Genomic DNA, 26,389 nt, shown 5'->3' on the forward strand with positions numbered 1-26,389 from the left:
CATTTTCTTATTCCCAGAGCCCAAACTTCACATAAAACAGAAGAAACGTATGTACAGAAATCCTCAGACTACTAAAGTCCCCCTTTCCCAAAAAACATAAAACCTCTGACCCCCAAGCACCTAAAAGGCTATAATTACATTAACTACAGTTTGACTTTTCACATAACAGCAAGAAGGATCTTACAAACCCTCAGTAAATCTTCAATTAATATTTAGAGAACAACAGATAGGCAAACAGGTTTTATGTGTAAGCTACCTTAGATGACTGTAATAAAATTATGAGCAAAGATAATGGCATTTCAACAGATTGCTTTAATGTTAAACCTCACAATGAAGGATACCTGCTTAATAAAATAATGCACTTTAGTGTAATGAAAAGTTTAATATATACAAATAATATTGAAAAAAATTCCTAGTGATTGGCTAGCTGGTAATATGCTACTCAAAAATTGCCTTTCAAACCTGAAGGACCTAGATTGCTTTATTATTTATTTATACTATCAAAGAAGAATATTTTGCCATGAAATGATTAATGGACAAAGAGATAGGCCATTGACCTGTATACAATTTAGAAATATTGACTAAAAAAATAGTTAAAAGTAAAAATTTTTATTTTAAAAGTAAGGAAAAAGCTAAACTGGTTATAGCTGAGATTTTAATTGTTATACTTCGTGAATGAGGGGGAGTTAAGCGCTTGAAACATTTTATGTTATTTTCACTTAAGAGTATGAAAAAAAGTGTGAGACTACATCTGGCTATGTTGTTATAATTCAGAGGAAATCATTATCAAGTCACACCCCTTGTGGCAATAAAATATAACAAAGCAAAAAAAAAGCAAACCAAACAGAATTCCTCAGCCAACACAAACTATTCTTAGGGGTTGCCATGATGTTTCTGATTAATGGTAACACGTTCTACAAGTCCAAATAAAACATCAGAAATAAAATATTTTTTTCACTGAATAAGATAGCTGTTGTGTGATCTTAGTAAAACTCTGACAGGAATTTGTAAAACTCATTCATAATTTAATCAAATGTCTTTTTTTTTTTTTTTTTTACCCCCTTGGTATAAAAGTTTACAGATGAGTTTCATATTCCATCACAGTTACATGGTCTAGTGCATTTCAGAGTATTTGGACATTATCAAAGCTGTCCTTTCCCAATGGAAACGTTTAAGAAAACGTTAAGCACTTCTCAAGTGACATGATGTGGAATTACACTGTTTGCTCTTACCTCTTTTAAGTACACATGTATTATTCAACAAAGCAAAACTATTTTACAGTGTCTATTAACAAAAAGTTCTCTATCAGATAGAGGAAACTACAGTATCCTGAAGCTATTTCCCCAAGAGCTAGTTTAGTAGACAGACCTTTGGGCCCATCTTATTTTTCCTTCTTTTTTTTTTTTTTCGGTAAGGTAACTTTCCATTATGCACATACTATACCATCATCATTCATTGGGTGGGGATTAGCTGGGAAGTAGCTGTATATTTTTAGTGAGATCACTGATGGCAATGGATCTCTGGATCATGCTGCTGCTTACGGTTAAATCATATCTAATGTGAAATTCCGAATTACATCCAGAGCTCCAGTATCAAAGCCACACATATCCAACATGCCTCTATCATCTGGGTCTGCAATGGTAAAACCATTTGATGTCATTCCACAAACAATCAGTTTAGCTGGAATATCCATTTTCTGTAGAAAAAGACCAAAATACATATTAAGAACATGTATGTAAGGAAACACAAAATACCTCCAAAATTAAATCACTTTAACATTTCTCTACCAGAGCTTTTTAATTACAAAGTCATTTTTTTGGGGGGGAGGGTCAATCTTTTAAGGCTAGAATATGGGAGTTTTAGAAGAATGGACAATAAAATTGTATTAGAATCTGCCTGAAATTTCTACTTCTCTCATCAATTACTTTACTTGTTCTATCGGCTGCAGCATACATTATTGAGCAGCCTAGGCACTTTGTACTTACGAAACCTGTCAGGGTATTAAGGGTGCCAGATATTTTTATCAACATATCAAATGCTGGGGCAGTGTGTATGAGTATATATAAATATAAGGAAATATCTCTCTGGGATGATCAACTTTTGGCTGATGACTGATATGTGCGATATATACATGTTCCATGTAAGAACTTGTCCTCTACAGCTACATGTAAGATTAAAATAATTGAGTTTTTGAGAAAAACCTACAATCGCTGAATGTATACACGTGAGAAACTACAATGAACTCTTTAAATAATACATCTAACGTAATTGTTAAAACAAATGTAAGAGGTAAGGACTATAACTTACTATGATGTAGATCAGTAATAATTTGCTCAGGTCCACACAGAGTAAGAGAAAGACTCGGGACTCATAACCAAACAGTCTTTACATTCTATCCTGGTTGGGCAGTGCCTCATGGCTGTAATCTCAGTGCTTTGGGAGGCCAGGATTTCAAGTTACAGTAAGCTATGATAGCACCATTGCACTCCAGTGATGGAGACCCCATTTCTTTAAAAAAAAAAAAAAAAATCTATTCCCTCACCTGTAGCTTTCAAACTTAAGCCTGCATCAGAATGCTCCAGAGGGCTTGTTAAAACACAGTCCCAATGTCAGAGTTTCTGATTCAGCAGATCTTTGTTGGGCCTCAGGAATCTGCATTTCTATTAAGGTTGCAGGTGAGGCTAAGACTGCTGGTAGGGAAACCACACTTTGAGAACCACTACTCTTCATCAACAAGTTCTATTTCTACTTCTAGTCATACCAGCCATATTTTAAGTGCTCAAAAGTCCCATGTGACTAGTGGCAACACATATTGGAGAGTGACGATTCATGCCATTTCAGAAAGCTCAATGGGAGGATACTGATTAGAACACAGATATGTCCATAAAACATAGAGCATAGATTATAGCTTTAATTTTATGTAATCCTTTTGCAAAACTCACTAATAATACTTTCAAATTTTCAAGGAGCACACTGAATTATTAAAAAAAACTTACAGCTAAGGTAAAACAAATGTTCTGATCATTACCAAAAATACTGTTTGCAAAGGATATTCTTAGTAATGTTTAACAATGGAAACTGGTTAAATTATATATGTGTAACCAATACTTTTTCTTATTTTAAGTACTGCTGAGTCTATAATGGACATCAGCTCCTATATAAGACACAGAACTACTTGTAGTAACATTTTTTGAAAAACTTAAGTGAATAAGAATCAAGAATGGCCAGGTGTGGTGGCTGTAATCCCAGCACTTTGGGAAGCCGAGGCTGGAGAATCACTTGAGCCTAGGATCAAGAATCAAGGTCTCTAAGAATCACTTGAGACCAGCCTGGGCAACATGGTGAAACCCCATCCCCACAAAAAATTAGGTGGGCGTGGTGGCACACTCCTGTAGTCCCAGCTACTTGGGAGGCTGTGGTCGGACAATCACTTAAGCTTGGGAGGTTGAGGTTGCAGTGAGCTATGACCGAGCCACTGCACTCCAGCCTGGGCAATAGAATGAGGTCCTGTCTCAAAAAAAAAAAAAAAAAAAAAAAAAAATCAAGTATTAAAATATTATTTGGGTGAGAAACCATATTAGAATTTGTTTTACCTTTCGATACTCCCTCAGAGCAACAGCAGGATGGACACCTCCAGCAAAGGTCTCATTATCAGTGAATACAATGAAGACATCAGCAGGTGTGTTTGTCTTCTGAGCCCAGATCATTGGAAGAGAGCAATCAGTTCCACCTGCTGGGATCTAATTCAGAACAAAAGCATGAATAAATAAGTAAATAAATCCTTAAAAATACTAGTTTTTACAGTATCATTTTGTTTAGCACCAATATATACAGCCTTCCCAAAGCCTGCATATATATTTTCGGTTTTTGTACTTGTCATGAGAAATTTAAGACAAAAAAATTTTTGTTCTCACAGATTAATACCATACATGACATCAATATAAAATCATTCTACATGTTATGTAAACTTAACTAAGTAAACTTAAAAAGCACAGTTTCTTACCTGACTCATAGCCATTAAAACCTGTTGTAAGGTCATATCTGTAGTCACTGGACATGGTACCATTTCATCGGAAAAAGCAACTACGTAAGAATCTTTTTCTGTTCTTGTGACAACCTGAAAAATTCAATGGCAGTAATTTTCAGCAAATTTTGGGGGAAATAACAATATTTTGAATTTTATCCAACTTCATGTTTAAAAGAAACACTGATGTTTATTTCTTAACTTTTTATTAGTGTGTTTTAGAACTATACAGTAACAGTAGTACAGCTTTCAAAGTACTTTCACAAAAAAACTGGCTGTCATGACTATCCTTTGAAGCAAATACAGTAAATATTCTTCTCATTTTATTAGGTAAGAAATAAAGCCCCAGTAAAGAAGCTAAAAAGTTTGCCTACTATTCATCTGTTTGTTATTCACTGACAGTCAAGATAGAACTAAAGTCTCCTAGACACTCCTATTAGTTCCCAGATCTTTTAAGTTTCATATCATTAAATAATTTAAGCATTATTTTAAAAATAAGTTTAAAAAAAATTTTATGTCTTTTTTTCATTTTATCTAAGCATTATCTACTTCCTAAAAAATCCATTAATATTTAATCTTTTGTTGTAAAAATTAAAATTTCTATTCTGCTTGTTCTCTAGACATACTTTTTCAACACACTTAACACTTTGGCTTTACACCATTATCTTTAAATATAAAATAAAAAATGTGACAAGCTGAAAGGACAGAAAAAAGTGAAAACGTAATTCTTAATCATTATTAACTTATAGTTTTGTTCTACAGTAAACATGTTTTTAGAGTGGCAAAATTGTCTTAGGTGTTCTCACCATGCACATTGCTGCAGCAACTGTACTAGCGTTGAGTATACTACCCAAAACTCTTTGGTTCATAGAAGCACTGACATCAACAGCTAGTAAGAAACGTTTTCCAGTTGGTTCAACTGTCTACAGAGAAAACAAAACAATCATCAAAAGCATAATAGAAATTATGAGTAGATTAAATTTCTAAATCATATTTACTTATCATCTTACATTAAAAAGACTATAATAAAAGGCCTTCAGATTTTTGATATACCAATTGACAACTATTTAAAAATGCTCATCTGGCATAGCAGCTATGATTGAAAATTAAAAAATAAATAAAAATGCTTAGCTTTTACAGGCAAAACAAACGAAGAACCTATTCAATAATTTTAGTTAAATAAGTTACCATCCTATTTTTAAAATCTTTCCTCATTGAAGTAAAATCAGAGTTTTTTAGTAAGAAATTTTTATTGTGGTAAAATGTAATATAAATTTGACCTTTTTAACCATTTTTAGATGTATAATTCAGTGGCATTAAGCACATTCACAATGTTGTATAACTATCACCTCTATCAATTTCTAGAACTTTTTCATCATCCCAAATAGAACTTGTACCAATTAGGTAATAACCCCCCAGTGCCATGTCTCTCCCTAGCCCCTGACAACTTCTATTCCACATTCTGTCTCTATAAATTTGCCTACTATAGATACCTCATATAATGCAATCATACAATACTTATCCTTGTTTGTCTGGCTTATTTTACTTAGTGTAATCTTTTCAAGATTTATCCATGGTGTAGCATGTATCAAATGTATTTCTTTTCTAAGGCTGAATAATATTCCATTATATATACCACATTTTGCTTATCCATCTGCTGATGAACATTTGGGTTGTTCATCAAAATCAGCTGTATTTCTATATACTAGCAATGAACAAAAAAGAAAATTAAGAAAACATTTGTTCACAATAGCATCAAAAATAAAAGACAAGAATACATTTAACTATTAGCTATTGTGAATAATGCTACTGTGAATATTGGTAAACAAATATCTGTTTAATACCTGTTTTCAATTCTTTTGGGTATATACCTAGAAATGGAATTGCTGGATGGCATGGTAATTCTACGTTTAACCTTTTGAGAACTGCCAAATTGTTTTCCACAGGGGCTACACCATTTTACATTCCCACCATACACTAAGGTTCCAATTTCTCCACATCTTCCCCAGTTCTTGTTTTCTGCTTTTTTGATATTAGCTATCCAACTAGATGTAAAGTGGTATCACACTGTCATCTTGATTTGCATTTCTCTGATTATTAATGATGTTGAGTATTTTTCATGTTTTTTTTTTTTTTTTTGAGGCGGAGTTTCGCTCGTTGCCCAGGCTGGAGTGCAATGGCACAATCTCAGCTCAATGCAACCTCTGCCTCCTGGGTTCAAGAGATTCTCCTGTCTCAACCTCATGGGTAGCTGGGATTACAGGCGCCCGCCACCATATCCAGCTAATTTTTTGTATTTTTTTTTTTTTTTTTTTTGTAGAGATGGGGTGTCACCATGTTGGCCGGGCTGGTCTCGAACTCCTGACCTCAGGTGATCAACCCATCTTGGCCTCCCAAAGTGCTGGGATTATAGGGCACCTGGCTCTTTTCATGTTCTTATTACTCATTTGTATATCATTAGAAAAATGTCTATTCAAGTACTTTGCCCATTTTTAAACTAGGTTGTTTGTACTTTTGCTGAACTTGTAGTTTTCAGTATTCTGGATATTAGGCACTTATCGGATATATGGTCTGCAAATATTTTCTCCCATTGTGTAGATTATCTTTTAGCTTTCTTGATAGTATCCTTTAATACACAAAATTTTTAAGTTTGATGAAGTTCAATTTATTTTTTCTTCTGCTGCCTGTGTTTTTGGTGTTTTCTAGTTTTAGCTCTTAAATTTAGGTCACTGATCCACTTTGAACTAATTCTTGTATTTGGTGTAAGATAATGGTCCAACTTCATTCTTTTGTATGTGAATATGCAGTTTTCCCAACACCATTTGTTGAAGATTGTCCTTTCCCCAGTGAATCATCTTGACATCCTCATCAAAAGTCAACTGACATCCTGGTACAGTGGCTCACGCCTGTAATCCTAGCAGTTTGGGAGGCCAAGGTGGGTGGATCACTTGAGGCAAGGAGTTCAAGACGAGCCTGGCTAACAGTGAAACTCCGTCCCTACTAAAAATGGAATAAATTAGCTGAGTGTGATGGTGCATGCCTGTAATCCCAGCTACTTGGGAGGCTGAGGCATGAGAATCACTTGAACCCAGGAGGCGGAGGTTGCAGTGAGCTGATATTGCACCACCGCACTTCAAACTGGGTGGCACAGTGAGACTCTGTCTCAAAACAAACAAACAAACAAACAAAAAAAAGTCAACTGAACATATACGCAAGGTTTTAACTCTGGACTCTATTTCATTGGTCTATATGTTTATTCTTTTGCCAGTGCCACACTGTTTCGATTACTGCAGGTTTGTGGTAACTGAAAGAGTTACTGAAGAGTCCTCCAGACTTTGTTCTTTTTTTAAAGATTGTTCTGGCTATTTGGGGTCACTTGAAATTTCTTAGGAATTTTAGAATGGGTTTTTCTATTTCTGTAAAACATGCCATTGGGATTTTGAAAGGGATTGCATTAAATCTGTAGATTGGCTGCTTTGGATATATTGTCATCTTAACAATATTAAGTCTTCCAATCTGCAAACACAGATGTGTTTCTATTTATTCATGACTTAATTTCTTTTAGCAGTGTTTTGTAGTTCTCACTGTGTAAGTCTTGCAGCTTGTTAAATTTACTCTTGTCTTTTATTTTTTGATGATATTGTAAATGGAAATGTTTTCTTAATTTCTTTTTTTGGATTGTTCATTGCTAGTATATAGAAATACAACTGATTTTTTATGTGTTGGTTTTATACCCTGTAACTTTGTTGAATTCATTTTTTAACTTTAAGAGTTTTTGGTGGATTCTTTAGCATTTTCTAAATACGAGATCATGGCATCTGAGGATAATTTTACTTCTTTATTTCCAATTGAGATGTCTTTCATTATTTCATTTTCTTGCCTTATTACTAGAACTTCCAATACTGTGTGGAATTAAAGTGGAAAAACTGGGCATCCTTGTCTTTTTCTTGATTTTAGGGGAAAACATTACAATCACTCACCATTATGACATTAGCTATGGGGTTTAAACATTTTTGTTTTTTAAATCTCTGGCCTTTATCATGTTGAGGGAGTTAATTTCAGGTTTATATAGTGGTTTTCTTTTTATCACGAAGGAATGTTGAAATTTGTGAAATGCTTTTTCTGCATCAGTAAGATGATCATGTGGTTTTTATCACTTCATTCTACTAATGTGATGTATTACATTGATTGGCTGTCATATGTTGCACTATCCTTGTATGCCACGGATAAATATCACTTGGTTATGGTGTGTAATCCTTTTATTTTGCTGCTGAATTTGGTTGCTAGTATTTTGTTATACAGCAAGACGTTTTAGCTTCTGTCTTTGATGTGAGATTTCCATTACTAAAAACCTCATTTTTTATCAAGACTGATGAGATGTATCTACCAATTAATGGGGAAAACAGAGGACCAAGTCAAAGGACCTGATAGGAAGGCAAATTTCTAAAGTTAGTGACACGGATTGGATTTGTGTCTCCACACAAATCTTATGTTCACTGTAATCTCCAGTGTTGAAGGTGAGACCTGGGGGGAGGTGATTGGATCATGGGGGCAGTCTAATAGCTTAGCACCATATCCCCCTTCTGCCATGATTGTTGATATGGTTTGGCTGTGTCCCCACCCAAATATCATCTTGAATTGTAGTTCCTATAATCCCCACGTGTTCAAGGGTGGGATCAGGTAGAGATAATTGAATCATCGGGGTGATTTCCCCTATACTGTTCTTGTGATAGTGAATGAGTTCAGACGAGATCTGAAGGAGCTTCCCCCACTTTTGCTCATCACTTCTTCCTGCCACCATGTGAAGAAGGACGTGTTTGCTTCCCCTTCTGCCATGATTTTAAGTTTCCCAAGGCATCCTCAGAAGCAAGGCAGTAGCCACTGTGCTTCCTGTACAACCTGTGGAATCATGAGCCAATTAAACCTCTCTTGTTTATAAACTACTCAGTCTCAGGTACTTCTTTATAGCACTGCAAGAACAAACTAATACAGTTAGTAATTTAAAAGCTACCAAAATGATCTTAGAATAATTAGTTGCTACCCAAAGGTAAAGAGAAATACTTTACTCATAAACTTACATGATATTAATTATATACCCACCTCATATGAACTAAAGAAAAACAAATGAATACCTAATTAAAAAATGATTAAACTATTAATACTACCTTTAAAATGTATTATTACAGAAGATATTAAGTCTTGAGTCATTTGTTTTAAAACAAAAATCATATCACTACCTTAAATGTTTTATAAAAAGCAACATCCAATGCTTTCAAAATTTCTTCATCAGGGCGCCACTTCAGTTTTCCTCTCAGCCCATGACCTGTCTTGTAAGTTTCTAATGCGATCAAAATATGAAATGGATGTATACGAGCCTAGAAACAAAACAAAGTAAAAGGAAAATTTTAGCAAAAAATAGTGATTATGTATACTCCTTAGATTTTTGTGTTATTGTAGCTAATAACTACATTTCATACAGCAAAGAGAAAAATGAAAATGTATTAAACTTACACTTAAGAGCCATAATGCAATTTGGTAAAATGAACATCTCAAAATACCTTAAAAATGCACTGACTGCATTTCTAAAATTTAGGAGCCACTTTTTCAGTTAGTAGTAGCTAACAAAGAACACTGATAATGCTTACCTTTTTTAATAGTTTTTCATTACACAGTTTTTCACATACTAAAGATACTTCTGAATTTCCTGGTTCAAGTACTGAATTAGCAGTCATCTTTCCTAGATTCCTTAGTAACGCAGTAAGAGGCATTTCTTGTAACAAAGCCTTCCATACCTATTGCAATAACATAGGTAGAAATACCAGGAATTAAGGGAAAATAAATCAGTATAACACACCTATATCAATAAATATTCATAATATAGTCTCAGGCTTTCATTTGGGGTTCAGAGTACTTTCAGAATGAAAATGTCTAAGTCAAAGGCTTATCAAATAAGCTAAGTTTTTTTTTTTACTAGAAAAAGGAAGTGAAGTATATTTTGTGAAGGAAATGCGTAGATGATTTTTTTTTTAATTAGCAAGGCAGTAGATTTTCTGGAGTGAAACTAACACAAATGCCACCTACATCATGTTGAACATCATGGTAGGTGTTTTAAATAGACATTAATTTCAAGATACATTTTAAATAATTTTTCTTTTTAGAAGTATAAATATATAGCTACCCCAAGTTTATCCTTTTAGCACCTACAGTAAATTACTCATGTTTAATCACATGCTGTAACATATAATTCACTCACCTCTTTCGACTTTAAGTGATTTGTTAAAAGATGTTCTCTAACTAATCTATGTTCTTCTATTAGATGAATGACTTCTAGCTCATCTCTTGTGCGCTTCACTTTCTCTACAGCCTCCAGATACTTTAATAATTTTTCAGTCTCCACAGAGAGTGCTTTTTCTTTATACAATTCATGAACTTCTTTCCAGCCTTTTGTAATATATTTGGTCACAATTGCAAGTCCTTTAACAAGATAAAGAATTGAAAAAGCATGCAGGATTACCAAGTAAAAAAATAGAACATGTTTCCTCAAAATGCATTATATGAACAACACACAAGAGTTAATGCCCTTACACTGGGATGCTGCTTTCCATGATATAACAATTAAGCAAATGGGGTGAATTAATTTTCTTATTCAGTTATTACTATTTAAATATGAGACTCTGGAGTAAAAAAATCTGTATCCTGAGTAGTTTTATTACAGAGGCTTTTCTTTCTTTTCAAAGACACCAACATTAGAAAGTTTCAGGTCCATAATCTCAGAACAACTCACAAGAGTACAGATATATCTCAATTAATATTGTATTATATTGTATTATATTAATTATATTAATTTGTCTCTCTTTGCTGTTGAATAAAATATGTATATTTACAAACAGCAGAAATAAATAGAAGTGGACAGGTAGGTAGGTTCTTTTACACTGTGTTTTAATAGCTGAGAAGTATTACTGGTCCAAAGAAAAAAAAAGAAGAAGAAGAAAACAGTAACTTGTTGATTCCCTCCATAATTTCTTCCAATAGAAGAAAGAGAAAAGAGCCTTGGATCGGGAGTGAGAAAATCTGGGTTCTAGGTTCTAGCCTATACTCTGCCAATAAATGGTGGTCTTTCTAGGTCTTAGTTTCACCACTTCTGTAACACAGCAGGGATTGGATTACAACATTAAAATGTCTATGAGGGAAGGGCAAATAAAATAAAGAAATAAAACCACCACGGTGAGGCCGGGCGCCATGGCTCACACCTGTAATCCTAGTACTTTGGGAGGTCAAGGTGTGTGAATCACCTGAGGTCAGGGGTTTGAGAACAGACTGCCCAACATGGCGAAACTCTGTCTCTACTAAAATTAAAAAATTAGCTGGGTGTGGTGGCGCATGCCTGTAATACCTGCTACTCAGGAGGCTGAGGCAGGAGAATCACTTGAACCCAGGAGGCAGAGGTTGCAGTGCGCCAAGATCACACCACTGTACTTCAGCCCGGGCAACAGAGTAAGACTCTGTCTCAAAAAAACAAAACACCACCACGGTGATGTAATAGACAGTTGTGAGGGTGTGGTGACTGAACAGAGTGTGCCCTGACAAGTGGTGTAGCCATGTATCGACTTCGTGCTGCCAAAATAAAAAAAAATTACTTTCAAGAGAAGCCAGAATACGAGTTTTTATGTCTTCTGATTTTTAAAGATGATGACAAAGAATTCATTTTTACCCTAAAATATTGTATAGGCCATATGAAACACATCTCTATGCCAATTGAGCCTATTATGTTATTTTTGAATTCTAAATAACTTGATCAAAAGTTAACACTAACATGCAGGAACTTCTCAAGTATTGTGACTCTTGCTATCTTCCAGATTTTGGTACAAAATCATCTTAAATGAGTAAATGTTTCATGTGAGTATATCTTCTATTTTGTTTTTCCAATGAAAATAAAAATTCCTTAAAGCAGCTTTATCCTACCCAGTTCTGTAATTGTGCTGGCCACACAGTGGGTGCACAATAAAAATACCATACCTGATTACTTGAATCACATTTGACTTGTTTTATCAGTTATAAATACACATTACAGTTAAGATATTAAAATACTATTAATTCTGTTGCTTACAGTTTTTCCAAATTTTTAAACTTCAAAATGCTAGGGATTCTCCATGTCCAATGTGATATTACTATTACTAACATGGTTTCAATTATGAGTTCTGCCCTCAACAGTTTCAAATTAAAGAATCCTATGTGTGGAAGTAAGTTTAGGGAACATGTACTAATTCCTCATTATATAGACCAAAAAAACAAAGCACAGAATAATTATTTTCACAAGTTCAGAAACTGGTCCAATCAGACTAGTAATGGGCAGTCTTTCTCTTAGTCTATAGTACTTGCTCCACACTTCCAAGACACATCTCAACAAACAAATAAATAAAGCTGGATGCCTAAGTCCTTCTTACGTTGGATCAAATATTTGGATAAAAAATTTAAATATAAAAAATAATGTTTCTTAACCATGAAAATGTTAGGAAAAAACCACAGAGAAGTATTTTAGGTTGGAAAAGGCCCTTCTAATCCTAACACAAAACATAAACCTATGAAGACACTGGTAAGTTTGACTACATTAAAATTCCAAACTTTAGTGTGCCAGAAATGTCCCCCAACTAAAAAAAAAAAAAAGAAAAAGGAAAAAAAGAAGAAAAAATGCATGCACTGTATATAACAATCAACTCCTGTAATATGAACCCCAAGTTCTTAGAACAGTGTCTATCCATAGTAGGTGCTCAGTAAATATTTGCTGAGGGCCAGGCACGGTGGTTCATGCCTGTAATCCCAGCACTTTGGGAGGCCAAGGCAGGCGGATCAACTGAGGTCAGGAGTTTGAGACCAGCATTACCAACATGGTGAAATCCTGTCTCTACTAAAAATACAAAATGTATATAATAAATATTTTTATATATAAAAATACAAAAAATATATATATACCTATATATAGGTATATATACACATACATATATATACCTATATATACACACACATATGTATACATATATTATATATAGGTGTGTATATATAAATATATGTGTGTGTGTATATATAAAAATAAGCACATGAAAAGATGAGCTTCTGCCCAAAAATGTAAATTCAAAGAATCTTTCATGATTCTACTGAAATAGATTAAAAAAAAATGACAACAGTCAGTGTTCAAATGTGGGTACACTGATCCTTCACATACTGTTTGTGGATTTAACCATTATGAAAGTATGTACTCTATGCAAGAGTTTACACTGTAGTATTTTTGTAACAGTATCAAAAAACCAGAAACAACTGTTGTCAATAACGGTATTAAAAAACCAGAAAAAATTCTTGTCAATAAGAGACTAGCTAATAAATTACAGTCATACAATGGTATACATGCAACTATTTCAACTGACCTAAAAAAAAACAGCAATAGCAATAGCAATAGCAATAATATACTTTTTACTGAAACATAGAAGGCATATAACAAAATTTAGTGAAACACAGTAATACAGGTTTAGGAAAAATCTGGAGTAAATTACAACATATCATATACAGCAAGAGTCCTCAACTCCAAGGCCATACACAGATACCAGTCCATGGCCTGTTAGGAACTGGGTCGCACAGCAGGAGGTGAGCAGCAGGCAAGTGAGCTCCACCTCCTGTCAGATAGGTAGCTGGGCATTAGTCTCATAGGAGCGCGAACCCTACTGTGATCTGTGCATGTGAGGAATCTAGGTTGCGCTCTCCTTATGAGAATCTAATGCCTGATGATCTGAGGTGGAACAGTTTCATTCTGAAACCACCCTGCCCTCCCCACTGTCTGGAAAAACTGTCTTCCACAAAACCAGTCCCTAATGCCAAAAAGGTTGGGGACTGCTGATATGCAGTTATTTCTTTTGAAGAGTACGACTGCGTCATATTTTTCCGTATTATTCAACTATTTTAAAACATGTAATCTAATAAAATCAAAATAAAATGCTTGTACATATAAATACTTGGAATTTATTGTTCACATTTCATTTGAAAAATTCCACTTATAATTAAAATAAGTTAGGAATTACTGAAGAGATTCTGTACATAAAGATATGTGTGGAAGGGAGAAAGAACCAAAGTATACTTCTACTATATGTTAGGTGCTGGGACATTTAGTCTCAATAATTGTAAGCTTATTCTCCTTACCCTCCTTTTTAGATGAAGGTACAGAAACTCAGCTTGTTACTTGGCTTAAGGCCACAGAACTGAAACGTGAACCCACCCTTCTGAGTGGCTGTCTTTTCAAGTTTCACTTCTGGTGCAAAAAAAAAAAAAATGTCAAATTTTGTACATGTTGATTTTTGTGGAACTTCACACTTCAAATTACTCCTGCCCAAGAGTTTTTCTTATTTCTTTCCTTAAAAGGACTAGTAATTATTATGGAGTCAACTAACTTTTCAAAAGTCTCTTTCCATAGATACAGAAACACTGCCCCAAGTTATCAGGTCCCCTGACTGACTGCCTGAAAACAATTAACTTCCTGAATTGTTAAGTTCAGCACTGTATAAGGTATATCCCTTTAGGTTCCAAGGAACACATATCCTAGGAAGATGGGGAGGAAAAAAAAAGAATGGGCTAGAGAAGTGGGTACAGCATGGCCATCTGCCACCTACTGGCAAGGAGCTGTTTTGCTTATTGCAACTTTTTTTTTTTTTTTACTTTTCTACTTAGCATTTCATTGGTTACAGAGCAGTTTTCTATACATGATCTTATGGAATAGTTGTGTACAGTTTACCTAAGTTTTACAAACGATTATACTGAGACCAAATTTGAATATCTGCTGAGTAACTGGCAAAGCTGGAACTCAAAAGCAGTTCCTTCTAATGATCGTACCCATATCCAAGGATTATTGCAACTTTTAATCTGTCCATGCTACTTACACAGTCCATAATCACCTGGGTGAGCATTCCAGTTAGGACGGTGGCACTTTAAGATTCAGATTATTAATCTATAAACCCGTCATTTGATTCTTGATTATTAATATCTGGATTGCCTGTGGTAGGTGTGTAATCCCAGGAAGGCCATTAAACATATTTGAATTAATGCATGTTTTGAGAAAGAAAGGCTATTTCTAGAAAATATTACACACTTGTCTTATGTTAAATAAAAATTTGCTATTTATTGGATATCCCTTATCCACCCTTGTTCCCAATGAAGATCTTATGCTTACCTTCACTGGAAGGTTTAAGATGTGACAATCTTAATAGATCTTTGTGAGACCAGCCATTTCTCTGTTTATATTTTGTAACTGCCAGAGCAAGGGCCATGCCACCTTTCTCGTTGTACCAGTCCGCGATAGCCTTCCGGAGGGCACGACCCCACATGCCACATTTCATGCTTTCCTTCAGATCTTTCTTAAACTGGATAAAAGTAAAGAGATGGGTAGGAATGCGGCAAACTTCAGAAACAGCTTTAAATGCTGCTTGTTTTGTGCTTATGTCGGAGCACTGGGAACAAATGGCAAGTGCAAAGAGCATAGGCTCTTGCTTTGTGGTTCTGCCTTCTTGACTAAATAACTTTATTTCTTGTATCACTTCACATCCTCTGCCATCTTCAATCAATCTAATTAAAGCTTCAGCATTTTCAAGGCCCAACTTCTGTTCTTTGATATAATAAGTCCCACCTTCAGAACCGAAACATAAGAACCGGTGTAGTCGATTCATGTCAGTGACTTGCCATACATATCCATCCTGAGAATTGGCTATCTGCTTCTCATTCAATGGCTGCATTTGGTTTACGGATTCCTCCATTTTTTTGTCTTTAGGAAACCTATCAAAAAGGCAAAATGTTATTACAACTAGATGGGCACAATAAAATTAAGAAAGGAAAACAAAATGTAGGTTTACTGAAATGTTATTAACTCTTTTAACAACATCTTTTTTTTTTTTTTTTTTTTTTTGAGACGGAGTCTTGCTCTGTCGCCCAAGCTGGAGTGCAGTGGCGCGATCCTGGCTCACTGAAAGCTCCGCCTCCTGGGTTCACGCCATTCTCCTGCCTCAGCCTCCCGAGTAGCTGGGACTACAGGCGCCCGCCACTGCGCCCGGCTCATTTTTTGTATTTTTAGTAGAGACGGGGTTTCACCGTGGTCTTGATCTCCTGACCTTGTGATCCGCCCGCCTCGGCCTCCCAAAGTGCTGGGATTACAGGCGTGAGCCACCGCGCCCGGCCAACATCTTTTAAGTTCGATAGTTTTTCCCTTAGTACAAAATCAATATAAAAGTCCTGAAGAAAAATCAGGAAAGGCAGAAAATGAAAGAAAAAAACCGTATCTGAATATTTTGAAATGACTACTGGTAATATCTTAAGTTTTTTGTTTTTGTTTTTTTCGTTTTTTTCTTGAGACAGAGTCTCGCTCTGTCGCCCAGGCTGGAGTGCAATGGCCGGATCTCGGCTCACTGCAAGCTCCGCCTCCTGGGTTCACGCCATTCTCCTGCCTCAGCCTCCCGAGTAGCTGGGACTACAGGCGCCCACCACCTCGCCCGGCTAGTTTTTTGTATTTTTTTTAGTAGAGACGCGGTTTTACCGTGTTACCCAGGATGGTCTCGATCTCCTGACCTCGTGATCCGCCCGTCTCGGCCTCCCAAAGTGCTGGGATTACAGGCGTGAGCCACCGTGCCCGGCCGGTATCTTAAGTTTTTAAAATGTTTTTGTTTTATATTCCTATTTTTATAACCTAAAGAAACTGAAAGCCCTTCACAGCAAACAAACAAGATTATAGCCACAGTGGTGTGATAATCAGAAGCAACTGAGGAGTCACCTTTTTGAGATACAGTGTGCTGCTTCAGAGATTAAGCAGGCAGGTCAGTATGGCGTCTTGAGGCCCACACAGAGAATAAAAGAAGGGAGGGCAGCAATAGTAGTGGGTACTAAGAAAGATAGTACTCCTTGAAGGATTGTGTAAACATTTTTGGTTGCCGATCTAACATTCATTCTTCCCCCTTCTCTCTTCTCCTCTTGTTGGCCTCATATCCTTCAAAGGAGGCTAGGCCTTTCCCTAGCCCCAAGGGATGGATCTTTATTGCTCTAAGCCAGTGGTTCTCAAACTCAGTGTACATCAAAATTACTAGAAGTTCTAACTGAAACACAGATTGCTGGGTCAGCCCTCCCAGGCACTGCCCTGAGTTTCTTTCATAATTTAGTAGGTCTCCAGTGAGGCCTAAGCATGTATACTTATCACAAGTCTCAGGTGATGCTGCTGCTGCTGCTCGACCCAGGCCCAATAATCATGGTGCTCTCCTTGCCGCATGACTGGTATAGGGAGTTGGGCATGTGTCATGACTCTGGCGTACGACATGGTAAATCAGCTGAGAACACTTTTGAGGTTTTCTTCATTCTCAAAAGGGGGCTCAGGCTCTTAAAAAGAAATGTTCCCTTTTCTGCCTTCTGAAATTTTCATTTGCAAGTCATGCCTGGAGTGGTAACAACCATCTTGAGACCTTGAGATAAGCCAGCTTAAAATGGCACACCAATATATAAAGATGGCAGAATAGAAAAAAACAGAAAGTACCTAGGTCCTTGATATTGGGTTACTTGAAACTGCCCTGCTTATACATTTCCTATTATGTCATAAATGTATCTTACTGTTTAAGCCATTTTTAGGTTTATTGTTTTATGTCATCTGTAACTACCCTCACTCTACTCCTTCCATTAGCTCTAAAACTCCTAGAACTAGCTATCTGGAAACAATATCCCTCTTTATCCTTCTAGTGGAGGACCAACAATTGTCACTTCATCATCAGTCCACCACTATTCTTAGTACAGTATCACTGTTTATGGAGGTCCTTCAATCTGTCATGTTATTTCGGTGCACTGGGCTTCTGTCCATGGCAAACAAAACAGCACAACCAACAAAAACTTCAACCAGCATTTACTGAATAGATACTATGTGTGAGACATGAAGGCAATTTCTCTGCCATTAAAGAAACTGAAAAAAAAAATTGTTCTCCTGATCGCAGGGAAATACACTCATTTGTGGAGATAGAATCACAATGCAAACTGTAATTAAGTGCTGTAGTAGAAAAGTATTATGAGTGAGCAAAGGAGTATAAAATAATACTGTCTAAATAATCCAGAAAGATTTGAGCAGAGAAGGCAAACTAAAAAACTGATAAAGTTTAGGGAAGGCGCTCCAGGAAGAGGTTTCTGAAATCCTGATCTGTCTTTATATTCTAGAAAAGAAACTGTCTAAGCATCCTGTAGAGCCATACAGACATGTTGACAGATATGGCCATAACTTAAAGAGGAACACAAGGTAATTAAGAAGTTTTGTTTTGAAGACCATCCTTACTTGAACATGTTTATATATTACGAGGAAGGCTAAGGATAAAATCTTGGTGAATATTAACAACTAAGAGCTAATGAGAGAACGGCTTTTTAAAGAGAGACAGAAAAGGAGGTGCACAGAGTTGAAGAAAACTAATGGACCACGAGGAAGAGAACTTCAAGGAGTGAATGGTTGGTAATTTCAAATGGTCAGAGGAAAAGTAAATAAAACGCTAGAAAATGATCATTGGATTTAGCAAGTAGGAGTGACTAGTGAGAGTAACTGCACTAGAGTGGTACAAGAAGTAGCTTGATTACAGTGAGATCAGGAAGATATGCAGTGAGGAAACTTCACAGCTAGACTACTCTTTGTAGACACAAAAACTATGAATGAAAGTAAGAGAGAGGATGGGACTTAGAGGAAAAATCTTTTTACCTTTTTCAACGGGAAGATGCTAAGATTGAAAGATTCAATTTGGAGAGGTGAAGATACAGTAGAGAAGGGGGATAACTGAAGGAATTAGATTCCTGAAAGAAATGAGACAGAATGAGCTTAGAGCATCCAGGTTGAGACTGGCCTACTAACAGCAAAAGAGATACTTCCTTTATCTTTTAAGGGTGAAGAGTATACGTAAAGAGAGATTTGAGAAGAGAGGGGAATTGAAGACATTCCCCTCTGACAGGAGATGTAGAATGCCAAATGGTATGTGGAGAAATTTGGTAGAGATGGGAGGAATGAAAGACTGGGTCTCAGAGAGGGGAACACATAGTGGTGTAGGGGGATAAGTGCATGGAAGAATGGAGAACCTCACATTGTGAATGTGACTGTGACTGAGGGGTACAGTGATCTGAATTGTGTTGGGAATATTAGTGTCAATATTCCAAATAAGATTCTAGTACAAATTTGCTTATGTTAGTGGAAGCCTGGGTCTCAGGTGGTATCAGAGATGTAATGATCATATTAGTCATTAGGGACAAATTTATAGTTACTGAATACAGCACAGGCTGGAACTCCTGGTGTAGTGGATGCCTCTTCTTCTATTTATTATTATCCTCTTTTCAATTTGGCTTTTATCTCTACCTTTCGATCCAAAACACTTTAAGAAGACTAACATGCTTCACAAAGACTGATACCTTAATTGCCAATTCCAGTAGAAAATGCTATGTTTTTCTGATCTTCATATTGCACAGACTCTGCTAGTCTCTCCCTTAGCTTTCATAAAAACAGTCTCTGGTGGCACTTCAACCTGTCTACTTCTGCTTATTAGTTATATTTGTTAGATGAGTAACACTGAAATGACATCTAATATCAGATAATTCTACTACACCTGCTTTCCTGCACCAAGGACCAACTGGTGGGATTTAAAAGGTCCCAAACCAAACCTCAAAATTCCCTTCCCCTTCAAATTCTTTTCTTTGTATTATTCATTGTGACCACATGTAGCTACATTATTGGTTCCCTTGAGAGTAGAAACCAAATCTTATCATTTTTGTCTCCTCTTTTGTATTGCTTTTATGTAATTAGTAATACATACTTAAAGCCAAATATCATTAAAGTTGACTTTCTGAATCATTTCCCAAATAATCATGTACAACTGGTTTCTCTTTCCCATAACACACTTTGAGAATAAAAGCCTCAGTATGTGTAATTCAATATATAATACAAGTCTTTAAGATAAACTCTGTAATCAGAATGATAAATGTACTATATGCAGGTAGTGAAGAATATAATCAAGAAAAAACAAAGTTTTAAAGAAAAGTAGTGAATGCTGAGTAAAAATGTCATCTAAGAACAATATTTCCATTTTTCTAATATATTTAATACTAGGTATTCAAGTACTTTTCTAGAGCAAGCAGCAAAATGAACTTCTAAATCTATAAAGGATGTCTAAGAGGTAATCTCTAAGTGTAATCCTTATAATCCCTATTAGAAGAAATCAAGTTATTTATTCACAGACTCTTCCTTTTGCATATTATGATATAAATGACAACCCTGAGGACATACCCTTTCAGTTTTTCTGCAGCAGAAAATGCTTAGCTTTTCCTATGCTTCTGCGACTGTACTTTCCAGAGTGCAACATAAAATAGTGGAACAGATAACATTATTAGCAGCCAGGACACCTTTCTACTTTATTGTATAAATTTACCAGGGTCATATTCATATTTTAAAAGACAGAAAAGAGAGTAACATGTCCCAAGCTACTCTCCTTCTTGTCACTGAGTGTGATACACAAATAAACTCAAAATTTGGCAAAGTGATATGATACTGTGGCATCTTATAAGAGAGAGTATCTGGTCTTTGTACATAATACCCAGCAGAAAGTTTCAAAAACCCTTGGTATTTCCTGAGAAACAGGAGTGTCTTTGTTACATTAATGAGGCAACATGGGCCCCTAGGTAGCTTAAGGATGGGAGCTAGTCACTAGAAAGACCAATCATATGTTTAGAGGAATAAACTGGTCAGGCCAACCTTCTAGGAAAGGAAGAGGACTTGAGATCGAGTTCAGTCACGCAGCTAATGATTTAATCAATCATGCCCATGTGACGAAACCTCATAAAAACTCTGTTCATCAATACTCAGTGGAGCATCCTTGGTGAACAAAAACTGATGTGCTGGAAAGTGATGTGCCCACATTTCACAAGGATGGCATGGAAGTTCTGCATCCTTTCCTTGCCCTAAACCTTGCCATATGTGTCTACTTCCTGTTTGGCTGTTCCTGAGTTGTATCCCTTATAATAAAACTGTAATTGCAAGTAAAGCACTTTCAGTGAGTTATGTGACTCATTCTAGCGAATTATCAGCCTTGAGGGGATTATGGGGAGTCTTGAAATTGTAATCCACAGGGCAGAAGTGTGAGTAGCCTGGGGACCCCATTTACAGCTGGCATCCAAATTAACGGCATTCTTAGTGGGGACCTTGTCCTTTAATTTGTGGGATCTGATGCCAACCCTGGGTAGCTAGTGTCAGAACTAAACGGAAGTGGGGGGCACCCAGCTGGTGTTACAGAATTAGTGTTGGAATGTAGACACCAAAGGCAAAAGTGACAAAATAAAAAAATAAACTGGACTTTATCAAAATGTAAAACTTGTATTTCCAAGAACACCATCAAGAAAGTGAAAAGACAATCCAAGAATAGAGAAAATATTTGCAAATCATACATACGATAAGGGACTTGTATCTAGAATATACTAAGAACACTTACAACTTAGTAAAATGATAAATAACCCAAGTAAAAATAGGCAAAAGATGTGAATATTACTCCAAAGACATACAAATGGGTAAAGAATCTGAAAAGGTGTTTTTCCAAAGAAGATTATCCAATGGCCAGTAAACACATAAAAAGACGATAAACATCATTAGTTATCAGGGAAATGCAAATCAAAACCACAATAAGATACCACTTCACAACCACTAGGATGGCTATAATCAAAACAATAATAAGTGTTGGTGAGGATTCAGAGAAAATGAAACGCTCATATACTGCTGGTGGGAATGTAAAATAACACAGCCACTTTGGGAAACAGTCTGGCAGTTTCTCAAAAGGTTAAATATAGTTAGCATATGACCCAGGAATTCCACCACACACCTAAGAAAAAGGAATACATGTATCTATACCAAAAGTTGTACACAGATGTTTTTATCAACATTATTCATAACAGTCAAAAAGTAGAAGCAACCCAAATGTCCATCGACTGATGAAGGGATGAAAAAATATGGTACATCCACACAATGGACTATTATTAGATAATAAAAAGGGATGAAGTACTGATACATGACACAATGTAAACAAACATTGAAAACATTATGTCAGGTGAAAGAAGCCAGTCACGAGAGGCCACATATTGTATTACAATTCCATTTATATGAATTTTCCAGAGTAGGTAAATTCATAGAAATAAAAAGTACATTAGTCTAAGGTTGTCAGAGGCCACGGGGAAGGAACACTGGGAAGTGACTGCTAATGGGTAGATTTCTTTTTGGGTGATGAAAATGTTCTGAAATTAGTGGTGATGACTGCACAACTCTGTGAATATACTAGAAACCAATGCACTGGATACTTTAAAATGGTAAACTACATGATATGTGAATTATATTCTAAAAATCTATTATTAAAAACACAAAAACTGGCCAGGTGAAATATATTTGGAAAGTTATTTAAATAAACAAGCACTTAAATAACCCTGCTATTATCTATATCATAATGGAGAGCACCAATACAATTGATTACACGAAAATTATATTTAGCCTTACAATTTTTATATTTGACTTTTAAAAGCAATTTGAGATACACACAGACATACACAGCAACTTAATTTCTTCTTTCTCCAACTGCCATCATCTCCTGCCTCAAAGCTTAAGCTCCATTATCAGTGGTTTAGAAGGCAATTGGGCAGTGAGTGAGGTCAGAACCTAGTCATCAGTTAATCCATTCCTGGATAATCAAGTGTTGTAAATCCAGATTAACAACAAAAAAAATATAGTTAATTCTTTGGATGGGCCTGACCTATCTATCTAGTGCTCTTAAAACACACCATACAACTAATGTATTAAATCTCTATAAATTAAATTCTTGAGAAGTTAAATATTACAATGCCATAATATTAAAAGCATGGCCACATTTTTCTTTTTTGTTTTTTTGAGACAGAGTCTCACTCTGTCGCCCAGGCTGATGTGCAGTGGCTCAATCTTGGCTCACTGTAACCGCCGCCCTACAAGTTCAAGCGATTCTCCTGCCTCAGCCTCCCAATAGCTGGGATTACAGGCACCTGCCACGGTGCCCGGCTAATTTTTTGTATGTTTAGTAGAGACGGGGTTTCACCATGTTGGCCAGGCTGGTCTTGAACTCGTGACCTCGTGATCCACCTGCCTGGGCCTCCCAAAGTGCTGGGATTACAGGTGTGAGCCACCGCGCCTGGCCAAGCATGGCCACATTTTAAATTGGTTGTGGATATTTTATGCATTGTTCATTTCTCTACTTTTAAAATTTAATTTAGAATGCAAAATCAGGAAATGCTAATAACACATTATATAATAGCACTTGTTTCACAATCATCAGAACTACAGCATGTACAGTATCTTCTATCAGTACCAATATGTTATTTCCAAGGAATCCTACATTTTTCTTGAATTTACACATCTCAACATCTTTCCAAAGTCTCTTGATAATTTGAAAATGCTGCCTTTCATCTCAAGAAGTCAAAGACATTTGCAGATTATTCCTTTTTAAATTAAGTCAAAGATTTGTCAATCTATGAGAGTGCACGACAAATGTAAAGAAACAATACTACAAAAATGGGCCCATGATAGAGGTTTGCTTACCCATGATACAGGTATTTGAATCCACTGATCAATGTGATGCTATAAAAACTGATGAGGAAGGAACTGTGGCAAAAATGACAGCATGCTAGTCTGAGGGGAGCTGCCAACCGGTTGCCACGTGGTATGGAACTAGTAGTTGCCAGATCTCATTTTTCTCAAAGATCCAGAAATCTGGCTTTTTATGGAAACTCTCAGGATCAAATGTTAACATAATGAAAGACATTTTAACCCCCTCCTCTGCTTACTTCTAGATTGTGCCAAAGGCTAAATTTTCAGTTTGGTCTACAATAGGTACCATGTTAATTAAGTTGGGTATCAAATAAATTTTAGTTTTGATGCATTCTGCACAGAAAACAGTTTCAAGTTCATAGCAATATTACAGATTTAAAAAAATACCACAAACTACTTCGGGCTCTGATGCCAATCATTCTGGACTCTTGTGCCTCTTAAACCTTTCCAATTAAGTATCTCAAGGAAATACACTGAACAGAATCCCCCCACTCTCCAAGTTGAGGGCAGAGTTTTCGGAGATAAACTTCAAGAAAGTTACAAAAAAAATTTTTTTAAACCAACACTTCATACAAATTTTGGCTTCTACCCCATAACGTACTCAGGCTTCTTTTAATACAAAAGCTGCTCTGTTGCTTCCCTCATAAAATTTACCATGTTTATTTCGAGGCTTCACATAATCCGTAGCACAAGGCTCCCTAACTCCAGGGCACAGGTCACCTATTTGAGAAGGAAGGAGTCAGAGTTTTATCCACTAAAACTTTTTTGTTTTTTCCTTGGAAGCCAAGGGTCTTTCTTGGAATATGCAGCTTTTAAGGAATATGCAACTTAAAGCCTTTAACAAATACACTCTTAAAAACTTCAATCTTAACACTACAGTATTCTGGGAGAGCCTGTTGAATGAGGGCAATTTAGTAAATATCGGGTTTTAACTCATCATCCAGTTTTAGAACCATTCCAAATGTTTTTAGATTAATACACGACATTTGTTTTCAACCTAATTTTCCCTTGACGCATCGCATCCCCTTCCACCAGTCTAGCAGCCCCATGGACTGTAGGACAGACCTTTCTCCTCTCCCTCGTTATTCCCTCTATGATAAATTCGCCTTGTCTTCCCACAAAGATCCTTCTTCCAAAACCCAGATCCCGGGCGACGCCTCTCCGCGCAGAAGCCGCGGGAGGAGGAGAAAGAGGAGGAGTAAAGCAGGCCCTCTCGACGTCGGCCTGCGGGGAGCGATGCCGACAAGCAGGAGCGGTCCCGGCTTCGGAAAGGGCCCACCCTCAAGAATGGTCCGGGCAGGCCTAGCGAGGATGTCCCTACCGCGATGCTGGTTCCGTTTCCCAGGGTGGGCAGGCGCGGAAGCGAGGCGGCGAAGAGCGATAGTTTCGCGGCGTTTGCCCAGCCTCAGCCCCTGGGATGCGGGTGAGAGACATGGAGGACTGGTCAGACTTTGCGCGTCCCTGGGGCCGCTCACACAGCACAAAAGGCTCCCAGCCGGCTTCCCGCAATGTCCTCACCTGTGCCTGGCAGCCGACCCCCCACCTGGACCCGCAGCGCCGCCAGAAGAAGTCCTGCGCAGCGCTGGGAAACGACAAGAGACGGCAGACCGATAGGCAGCGACAGCGACAGCAACAGCCCCACTGCCGCCGGGGAATTCCAGGTTCGGTTCCCGGGAACGAGTCTCGCCCCTCTTCTTTTGCCCCGCCTCCGCCCCATTGGGGCGAGGATCCCGGATGTTACCTCCTTCGGCGCTCTGAATCTCCGCCCTTTCTTCTCAGGCCCCAGCCCTTCCGAATCCGCTACGGGTGCTGCAAGGCCTGGGAAGAGTTTCGATGTCTCTAGGGTGGCTAGAGCGTCCTCGCGCGCTCCGTCGCGCTGCAGGTGACGGCGCCCGGAGGCTGTCGGGAAGTAGGCGGGGTGACGTGTGGTGGACGAGCTCGGCGGCGGGTTTGCTGAGATCTGTGGCTGGCGGCAGCTGGTGCGGGGGGCGGCCGAGAGCGAGAGGTGGATCGGGGCGGTGTGTGGCCGGGGCCATGACGGGCAATGCCGGGGAGTGGTGCCTCATGGAAAGCGACCCCGGGGTCTTCACCGAGCTCATTAAAGGATTCGGTGAGAACCTAGGGGACCGTCCTGGGCCTGGGGTCACGGGAGGAGGCCCAAGCTGGGCATGGAGTGGTTCCCTGCGGCCACCGCCGCCCCGCATCTGGAGAGGTGACTTCAGGAACCTGGAGTCCGGGTGGGGGAAATGTAGGTTTTCTGCTCTCGAGACAGTCGCGTTTCCACAGTAATTTGAAGAGCCACACCACGAGGGCAAGGATCGTGTCTGTCTTGTGCCTGCTATATCCTCGGGACCTGGCACCCAAATCCTGTAATTGACTTGAGGACCCTCGCTCCCCAAGCTCTTAAAGCACATACTGTCCTTTCCACTGCCCCTTCTCTGCGGCGCGCACCTTATCCCGGGCTGGTGTGGTCAAGTGCATTGCTCAGGCCATTAGTCCTGCAGGAGCCACCCTAGGGTGTGCCTTCTCAAGGGTGAGGTGTCTGCGGCCTAAGCCGCCCAGGAACTCGAGATTCTGGTTACTCAAAGCAGAACGCCCTGAATGTGTGAATAGCTCTTCGGGACGTCCACACACGCCGACTGCGTGGGCCTGAAAGGCCACTTCACTGGTTCCGCTCTCTGCTCATTTCTGTCTTCCGGTGAAGTGAGTTTTCTTGAGCTAGTGTTCTAGACTAG

At 37.7% G+C, this 26,389-nt stretch overlaps 2 protein-coding genes across 9 annotated transcripts in view; one reads left to right on the plus strand and one right to left on the minus strand.

Annotated features, from left to right (window-relative positions):
* Window positions 1-292: 292 nt before the first annotated feature.
* On the minus strand, window positions 293-25,527 carry TROVE2 (TROVE domain family member 2). 4 transcript variants are annotated; one of them, XM_025381406.1, is made up of 10 exons: window positions 25,179-25,288; window positions 15,234-15,832; window positions 14,250-14,315; window positions 10,278-10,498; window positions 9,670-9,816; window positions 9,262-9,399; window positions 4,831-4,947; window positions 4,004-4,117; window positions 3,594-3,740; window positions 293-1,696 (listed from the first exon to the last, which is right to left on the minus strand). In XM_025381406.1, exons 2-10 carry the CDS (start codon window positions 15,811-15,813, stop codon window positions 1,544-1,546), a joined length of 1,683 nt encoding a protein of 560 aa, XP_025237191.1. In that variant the 5' UTR covers window positions 15,814-15,832; window positions 25,179-25,288; the 3' UTR covers window positions 293-1,543. The 4 variants fall into 4 exon arrangements, with proteins under 4 accessions (XP_025237191.1, XP_025237197.1, XP_025237200.1 ...); XM_025381412.1 differs by lacking the exon at window positions 14,250-14,315 and having other exon boundaries at window positions 25,173-25,527; XM_025381415.1 differs by lacking the exons at window positions 14,250-14,315; window positions 25,179-25,288 and adding an exon at window positions 24,720-25,066.
* UCHL5 (ubiquitin C-terminal hydrolase L5) overlaps window positions 24,583-26,389 on the plus strand; it is a 59,567-nt gene continuing 57,760 nt past the window's right edge. For 2 of the 5 annotated variants that reach the window (XM_025381439.1, XM_025381446.1), the window contains exon 1: window positions 24,583-25,077. In XM_025381439.1, the coding sequence (XP_025237224.1) occupies window positions 24,702-25,077 (376 nt within the window). In that variant the 5' untranslated portion in view covers window positions 24,583-24,701. Of the gene's footprint in view, window positions 25,316-25,433; window positions 25,765-26,389 lie in introns of all 5 variants that reach the window. The other 3 variants (XM_025381460.1, XM_025381453.1, XM_025381431.1) reach the window with 2 other exon arrangements.

This window comes from Theropithecus gelada, chromosome 1, assembly GCF_003255815.1.
Source record: "Theropithecus gelada isolate Dixy chromosome 1, Tgel_1.0, whole genome shotgun sequence".
Classification (NCBI taxonomy): Eukaryota; Metazoa; Chordata; class Mammalia; order Primates; family Cercopithecidae; genus Theropithecus; species Theropithecus gelada.

Coding starts and splice junctions, on each gene's coding strand:
- TROVE2 (XM_025381406.1), bottom strand. CDS start 15,813: ATGGAGGAATCCGTAAACCAAATGCAGCCATTGAATGAGAAGCAGATA. Junction 9,817..10,277: donor ATCACTTAAAGTCGAAAGAG/GTGAGTGAATTA, acceptor TTATTGCAATAG/GTATGGAAGGCTTTGTTACA. Junction 4,118..4,830: donor TTGCTGCAGCAATGTGCATG/GTGAGAACACCT, acceptor TGAATTTTTCAG/GTTGTCACAAGAACAGAAAA.